A 9,115-nucleotide genomic window follows, 5' to 3' on the forward strand; every position below is an offset into this window, starting at 1 on the left:
TGGAGCTTGCACTGCAGGTAAAGGTAGGCAAGGTCGCTTCATTCGTGGGTAAAATATTCGTGGTTAGACCTCCAACCACGAAAACCAAAAATATTTTGCCCCACGAAAATTACACGCTATACGGTATACACATGTACATGCAAAGGTTTAAAGTTCAACAAAATTATGTCAAATTTGAAATGAGGGGTTGACTTTTTATGCTTGTGATCAGTATAGAGACAAATTGATAATAAAAGACATGCACTGCATGCAGGAAAAGATCACCATTCATTGCAGGTCGTAGAATTAATATTTCCCTCACATGAGTCTACATTGCAGTGTCTCCCTCTTCCATTTATCAACCCAGACCAATACAGCTGTGGGTGGCCAACTTCATTACCATCTGAGCTTCTTGTACGATTATACGATTCATTGCTGCGTGTGGGAATATCGCCAACTGGTTTGTTTGGATAAAATCCAAGAGTGGAATGGAGTTGAACAAACAAGATTCCCGTTGCCAGTCAAAGTGTGTTCTTTTGTCAAAATCAGGGAGCGGCAGGCCTAATAGGGCTGAAACAAGCTCTCTTGTATCGACACTCTCCAGTACAATAAGTACTCCAAACAAACTGTCAGTCCTCTGAGGACCAGCATGTGAGTGGTACCAATGTGTCCCAGCTGGAGTGGCCTCATGCAAATATGTATGTAAACTCTACTGCACCGGGGACAATAGGAGGCTAGGTAACACCATCCATCCTGGGAGATTTTCTTTGATGTATTCCATGCCAATGGATTGTAATTCCTTCACTTGTCAATTTGTTGGTAACCTTGACAACAACAATTTGTCCCTCTGTAACTACGAGGTCTGGTCCCGGGATACGTCTGTTTAGAGCAATGAAGAGACGGTATAGGTACTGCCATCCACAGTCATTGGGAGGCTGCAGCTGGGTAGTTCTTGAGAAGTATATAGGTATAGAAGGATTAAAACGATATCCGCGAGCAGTTTCCACATTCAGGGACTTTAGCAGTATAGGGCAGTTAATCGAAGGAGTGAGCTCATTCCCTTCCCAGTAGTAGGTATCTCCTGGTGTGCCCCGAGTCACAATCTCTCCCTGTGCCGGTGTCAAGCGTGTAACTGGTGAACATTTGCAATTCTTCAACATGTAACACTCAGTGGCACTGCTACTGTAGACACACTTCTCTCTTGCTGATCTGCACATGCAAGTGACATAATGACGATCGGGTTGACCTTGAACAAAACTTGATAGCATAAACAGAGTACAAACAGCAAAAAGAAAGTGTTTAGACTCCATCCTGTGTATGTATGTACTGTGACGAGCAAGAAAACAATTTCTGTTTTATACCCTGTAATTTCCAGGAATTCTAAAGCTATATCGGATGGAAAGATCAGTCGTGAATAATTAGAATTATTATTACCATAGATACCAACATGAACCTATTGACCTCTATAAAAGACACCTTTATTGGAACTGCTTTAACTAAATTATGAAACAAATCGATATATGACGTTACAGTTCTGGAGCAAAAAGGTACTGCGTAAACAACAGAATCATACGCGCCACTTACACCCACAATATATACTCCTGTTATAATTAGTCATGAGTCACTAAATTGTCTCACTTTTTAAATGGAAATCATAACAGGAGCCAATAGACAATGCTATTGACTCATACAGGAGCCAATAAAGACAATGCTATACAGCATTCCCATCCCCTTAGAAACAGCTAACAAACTTTTGCTGTAAAGGGGTGGGTTTATTTTCACTTTCTCCTTTATGTATAATTTTGTTACCATCTTACTCAGTAATTGCATTTCTTGGAAGCCAGGCTCCATTATTAATTTGTTATACACTTTGGGGGATAAAATAGCATGCATATAGGTACGTAGCTGCTATCAGCTGCTTATAATATTTTTTATATACATCATAAATTTCACAATAACCCCTCACCCCCCCCCACTGTACAAGGCCAAAAAAATTAATAATGGAGCCTGGCTTCCAATTACTGAGTAAGATGGTAACAAAATTATACATAAAGGAGAAAGTGAAAAAAGCCCACCCCTTTACAGCAAAAGGCTAATAACAAGTGATGGTTCCAATAAAAGCAAACCACCCCTTTACTGAGTAAGATCGTAACAATAATAATTGACTACATAAAACGAGAAAGCGAAAGTTGAATGCACTTCACACTACATACATGTACATGTACCGTACCATCTGATGATAATAATGATATCGGTGTAGGCGCCAAAGCTTTATGGCAATTGTAATAAATAAATTGTGGCAAATGTCACTTTTTTACCTGATATTTGTATGTACTTGTGTGTGAAAACCACACATCATTTTTACAGTGTATTAATTATTAATGGTTGCAAGCTCATAATTATGGTGCAGCTTTGCAGCTGTTTTCTTACTCTTGCAGGCACTACCATATAGCGGGTAATTTTCGTGAAGTAAAATATTCGTTATTTTCGTGGGCAAGCTGACCTCCACGAAAATTTAACGTAGGCATGGCTTACCGGAACGTAGGAATGCAGTGCAGGCAACGAGACTAAACGAAATTTTTACTCACGAAAACCACCGTTTCTCGAGTTGAACGAATTTTTTACCCCACGAAAATAGCAAGCGTTATAGTGCAGAGCTAACTACTAAGTAGAATACCTAAGTTAGATTTTAAAGAGTCGCAACGGCTTTCAAAGTAAGCAAACTTAGCCATAACTCGAGAACGAAGCATCAATCCAATAAAACATTGAAAACATGACTAAAAGCCTACAGAAACTTATTTTATCATCGGGCAGCTGTAGCAGTCTACACAGACACACAAACACACTACCGTACACCTCACTCCGCATGCGCAACCGAGGCATAACAATGGTGAAGGTAATCGGCTGAACAGCAAAAATATCTACTGTACACTGCAGTAACCTCTCAGGTATACACTTTGTACGATTGCAAATTGGCCAGAGTTATAATCCACTTTAAAGATAAACACGGGTCACACAAAAAGTAACTTATTTTGACAGGAGGAAATTGGAATAAATTCTGAAGAGATGTACATGTACCAGTGATATAATTAATAAGCACAAACGTACAACAGTAACTGCAATTGATTCCATAATAAACGAGTAACATAAGAATGTCCCTATAGTGAATAATTTATCATTGTGTTTGTTGTTGCACCTGCTGTCCTTTGTCTACCTCGCTCACACACACCCACTGACCCTCAGGCGTCTCCTTCCACAGGGTCACCTGCACACGGGGAAGAGCAATAAGTGGCAGTAATGATAGAATTGTACACTAGAGTTAGTAGCCATCCTAGTATGTGCCATAACTAGTATGCCGAAAATTTTCACTTCACTTCATTCCATATATGAAAACTGTAAGCACACCCACCTTGTTGTCTCCGCCCGAGATGGCGAGGATGTCTCCGGTGATGGACCAGCTGGCATGCCACACTACATCATTGAATGTGTTTAACACCTACAGGAGGGATAGCGATACGGTGTGATTGCATATACACAGACAACACAGACTCAGCATTACTACTGCACATGTAGGAAACAAGTTTTCTGCCATACTAATACAACTAGCAGTAAATGAGACAGACTATGAAGCACAAGCATACATGGGACTAAACATCAGAACATAATTATCGTATAGCGGGTACGTTTCGAGGGTATAAATGTTCGTGGTTTTCGCTGATCAAACGTCTACCCCGAACATTTACCACGAATTTACTATCGCATGCATGCATGCTGCAGAAAGGCTGCTATTCTGGAAAATTAAATCCGCGAAAACCTTTCTAATGGTCATTCCGCGAAAGTTTATACACTCGAAATATACCTGCTATACGATACACAATCCAATGTAACATGCCATGTGAAGTACAAGCTAAAAATAATCATACACTAACAATGATTGTGTTTAAGCATGTAGTCACAATACCAACCAATTAGTCACATACATGTACTCGGTGTGCGCATGCGCAGCAAGGTATACGGTACTGTGTTTGTGTATGTGACTGCTCAAGAGTCAAATAAATAATGTATAAATTGCAAGTAAGAGCTTCTATATAAGCACTGGAATTCCATTTGTGGATTTGCAAAATATTGCTTCATTCTCAAGTTACCCCTAGTTTTGCTCACTTGCTATTCTACTTAGCAGTTAGCTCTGCATTAAAACGCTAGGTAGTGATAGCTGCAAGAAGGAGAAAAAGAGCAGCAAAACTGTGTTGTTTCATGAGTAGCAGCCATTAATTAAGTATGGACTAAGAAACATTTTAGCAACTATCATGGTTGATCATTTCCCATATGCAGCAAATGTAAACAATTTTGTACATCATCACAACTGTATGTATTTAATAGCTAGTAAGCTTCATGTAGCTTTGATGCATCAATCGAGGCAAAGTGGGTGCTTTTTATGTAGTATATTGGATGTACAACGTTATTTATCACAAAAATGCACTCACGGCTGAAGCCCATGAATCTCCTGAATTCTCATCTTTGGTCCAGATGATAACCTTACAGTCCTGCAGATGGTCACAATATAACAATTTTCATTTCCACACTACACAACATCTTACCTGTGAGCAACTGGCCACTCTACTACGAGGCAGCCCTACACTGGGACACCAGGCCACGTCCCTCACCCAGTCAGTGTGAGCCTCCAGTTTCTCACTAACCCACGCCTCGTTCTCCTCCCTAGGTGGAGAGTGAAGGGGATGGTAGAATATAAGTACCAGTTGTGTAGAGACGTTCCACAGCTACATGTACTAACTTTAGAGGTTGTGCTAGAAAACAAGCAACCACTATTATGTATCAGGAAGTAAGGTATTTGTTACCCAAGGCGCATGGGTGCCCACGGGTATAGTAGTACGTTGGTTTGTTTGTGTGTAACTACTCATCTGGATGCCATAGCGTTGCGTTTACAGGATGGATAGCCTCTACATAAGTTAGTTTTAAAAGTGGCAGATTTTGATTCGTTGTCAAATAAAAGCTACTTACACGTTGGCTGCATGGCTAGCTAGATACCAGAGGAGGCTGGAATGAACCACCTGGCTAGCTACATGTACATGCGTCCTTTATTCGAGGTACGTATTTTATAGCTGCAGTGATCCCGTACCAGGAACAAAGGAACAGGGTCACTAAAGTAGAGAGCTAGAATTATGATTGTTGTTGCATCTTTCCTCATTCTAGTTTCTTTGCTGACTTTGCTGTGATCCTATTTGGCTCCAGAGCCCTCAGCAGAAATGTTCGTGGGTTCTAATATTCGCGTTTCAATGCCAAAAAACCACACCCACTTTGCATGTTACTAGCCTCGGTCCCAGGCCGATTTTTTTTAATAGAACGAAGGTGAAAAATACGGCCTGGTATTGATTGTATCTGGGCGTGGCAGGAACCAGAAACAAAAGCAGAGATTCTTCACATTTTGTTTCCTGCTTTTTTTCTGTAATACTAAAGGTGTACGTAGAGGCATTTACTCCCGTAAAAGTTACAGTAATGTAGCTCCGTGTCATGTTCTCATTTATAGCTAGCTAGCTATGGCATGCAACGCGTTGTCTTGTTTGAAGCAAGATGGCCTCACTCTCATGGCAGAACAAGCCCAGGCTCTCAAGCTCCTGTTTGAGGGAAGGGACGTGTTTATCTGGTTCCCAACGGGGTATGGCAAGTCTCTCTGCTATATCAGTTGCTACCCTTTTTAATGGACTACAAGCTAGGTAGGACCAAGGCTCCTCCTGTTGACAAAAGTGTTGTTCTTGTTAATTGTCTCTCCCCTTGTATCTCTCATCATGAGACTCATGATTGACCAGGTCAGGAGTCTAAACGTGTTTCTGCTGCCATCCTCAGTAGCAATAAAGGAATCGACAAAGATTTGGTAGCCACTGCCAAAGAAGTGTCTTCTGGGAAGTATTTCCTGCTGTATACTGCCCCAGAGGCTGTTGTTGAAGACCACCACTGTTGGAGGATTCATTTTTTGTTGTACCACAGAGTCAATTTGTTTTATGTATTAAAAAACCACGCCCAGATCACGCCCAAATACAATCAATACCAGGCCTAGTAGGCAACCTAGCGTTCAATTGGAGACGAATCGGCCTGGGGTCGAGGCTAGTGAAGTACCAGTGTTTGGGAGTTCATCCCAGTTTTAAATTTTGCGTCTTTTGTCTGCCCTTGAAAACACAAAATTTTGCACCTCACAAACATTTCCCGCTGTACGGTACCACTAAAACTCGTTCTCAAAAGTTTCAGCATGCCTCCACATGCCTCTAGCTCTGTTATTTGCTGCTTAGCCAGCATTTATTCTTTTAAAGGTTGTTATAGATCTTTATTATGTCAACAGCTGAGGGTTAGCACTGCAGTGCTCTAGACAGCTGACACTTAGGTAAGCCTCTCACCTCCACACTCTGACCAGGTTGTCTCCGCCTCCAGTGACCAGCCTTTTCACGGCACTAGACCCTTTAGAACCACCCTGCAACATACAACGATGTCAACATTCGGCACATGGAAAGAGGATAAACATTGTAACAAGCAAGCACGGCACACACTTCCCTGGTATGTGCAGTAACTGCATTAATTCTAACCACAGTACACTGACCAACAAGGTAACTACACAAACGGACACACTTACAATGCAGAGTAACAAGTTCCTTGTGACTCTATACAATCATTGAGCTAGCTGCTTACAGGGAATGAAATGTCTACACGCTAGAGAGAGTAACTGACCTCCACTAGAGAGCCAGGGTTGAGTGCAGGTGCCCAGCTGATGGCATTGCAACCAAGCTGTGAACAGACAGAGTAGTCAGACACTTTGCTAATGATAGGTGCACATTATACTCAACGTACCGTGTGAGCATTCTCATGCTGTTGATACTTCCAGTTACCGTCACCTGGGGAGCAAGCAATGTTAGAGTACAGCCACAACACAGTATTATACAAATAGATATGTGCAATACCGCATTTTGGTAAATACAGCATATAAACGTGACAATCCCACTTGATCTGGGACTGCTCTCAAATAGGAAGGGCGGACTTCTTAAACTCAGTACCGTGGTGCTAGAAAGTTTTGATCGATTTTAAGGCCACAAAAACATTATAATTTTATGCAATTAAACTTGCACGCTGTGACTTCAATGGGGACTAGAATGAATTGTGCGATACAAACGAAAGTGAGCAGTTCGCTTAAATAGCATTACCGTATATCTTCTAATTTATCGGACACTTCTAATTACCCGGACACTCTTTTGGGCAATTTTCGTTGTTCTAATACAACGGACACTCCAGTACTTTAATATTACATTTGTTCTAAATATCCGGACAATACCTTGAAAAGTTGAGTTACCATTCATAGACGGCAAGTAAGACTTAGAGTGCTGCAGTTAGATAGCCTTTGAGTAGCTAGTTTTAGATAGCTAGTGCAACTATTCAGTCGTACCCTGTTCTATTAAACTTAGCTAACTCGCATGCAGCTGCTTGCTTGTTCTAATTATTCCGGACACTTCGCATGCTCTATAAAAGTCTGTTCCAATTATACCCGGACAATTTCCAAAATAATTATTTTTTGCTGTCCGATAAATTAGAAGATATACGATAGTTAGTATCGTACATTAATTTCTAGCACTACGGAATCACCATAATTATAGTAATTTCTCTGACCTGATGTTGATATAATAGAGAATGATTCGTCGGATGAGGCGCATGCCAGAACCAGGCCGTACTCGTGGGGACCCCATTGGATGCTATTTACTGTGTGTGTGTGTGTGTGTGTGTGTGTGTGTGTGTGTGTGTGTGTGTGTGTGTGTGTGTGGGGGGGGGGGGGGGGTAAAGTACATGGGAATCCTCAATTAGAGTGTATAGGAGGATTCAGGGTGTTATAAGGGTGATATCCCTGGCTTAATTCTTCCCTCTCTAAAATTTGCATTTAGGTACTAGAGAAATTACATATATGACTGAGAACTGAGATGCACGGAAAAATCTAAACTTTAATGCAAAGGCAACCCCAAAACCCACCAGAATTCACTTACGACTACCTAAATATTTCGGGGGGAGCATGTCCCTGGACCAGTCAGCGACACACTCCACAAACCCTATTCTCCCCCTACTTCAAAATCCTGTATGACAGGGTCCCTATGTACATGTATATATAGTACCTGACGACTTGTGCTCACAGAACTCGTACAGTTTTCCCCAACTGCCATTAGTCTCCTTCCAGATAATAACCTGGGAAACAGATGAGAGCTGTTTAATAACAGAGCTTGGTGGAGGGATTAACAGTAAAAGTACGATTCTTAAGCGTTAATACTTATATAGCAGTACCTTACCTTTCTATCATATGAGCAGGAGGCCACTATATTCCCAAACTTAGGATGTGCCCATGCCACTTGCCACACTGGACCTTCATGGCTGCACAAACATACAACATACAATCATAGTTGCCTTTAAATTCACTGCATATGGACATACGTTTATATGGACAGTTTCGAAAAACCTGTGTATAAAACTACCATGGACCACAGCTAGAACTGACTTTGATGTACCAATTCTCAACTTCATACATGTAGCACACAATAAACTTACCCCACTAGAGTGGCGACCAAGTTTTGGGTGTTATTAACTATCTCGAATATCCTAACAGTACGATCGGAGGAACAGGTGGCTAACTTCCTCCCATAGTAGTCCAACTGGGCATCATGCTGCATGGGGTTGTATATAGTTGGGACACCAAGTGGATAGAAGACACAATATCAATAAATTTGAAATTTATAACGTTGTCAGTATGTCAAATGAGAACGTTTACACTCTGCACTAGTGGCAGCTACCGTATAAAATGAGGAAGCATTGAGTGTGTTGTGCTCTTACAATCATGTCATCATGCCCAGTATCCACTGTACTCTGTAATGACACTGATCCTGACATGGTGGTCTCTTATCAGAATAATAAAATCTAATTCACAAGCAGAAAACTCTATCGACTATTAACATGTAGAAGATGTAGAAGACGCCTCACGCTATAAGGAGGGTATCTCTTGGCTGAATATAAAGTTGATTTGAAGAGGTCTTTGTCCACATAAACAATACTAGCTGCGTACGTAGATTTACGTGACTATTACGTGGTCAATTTTGCGTCA

At 41.2% G+C, this 9,115-nt stretch overlaps 1 protein-coding gene across 1 annotated transcript; it reads right to left on the reverse strand.

Moving 5' to 3' along the window:
• Positions 1-2,955: 2,955 nt before the first annotated feature.
• On the reverse strand, positions 2,956-9,105 carry LOC135345972 (protein SEC13 homolog). Its single transcript, XM_064543439.1, has 12 exons — positions 8,848-9,105; positions 8,566-8,681; positions 8,310-8,391; positions 8,139-8,208; positions 7,645-7,734; positions 6,835-6,878; positions 6,715-6,771; positions 6,387-6,460; positions 4,578-4,695; positions 4,464-4,523; positions 3,389-3,475; positions 2,956-3,244 (listed from the first exon to the last, which is right to left on the reverse strand). Exons 1-12 carry the CDS (start codon positions 8,902-8,904, stop codon positions 3,155-3,157), a joined length of 945 nt encoding a protein of 314 aa, XP_064399509.1. The 5' UTR covers positions 8,905-9,105; the 3' UTR covers positions 2,956-3,154.
• Between the last annotated feature and the right edge of the window lie 10 nt (positions 9,106-9,115).

This window comes from Halichondria panicea, chromosome 13 (assembly GCF_963675165.1).
Source record: "Halichondria panicea chromosome 13, odHalPani1.1, whole genome shotgun sequence".
In the NCBI taxonomy this organism is placed as follows: domain Eukaryota; kingdom Metazoa; phylum Porifera; class Demospongiae; order Suberitida; family Halichondriidae; genus Halichondria; species Halichondria panicea.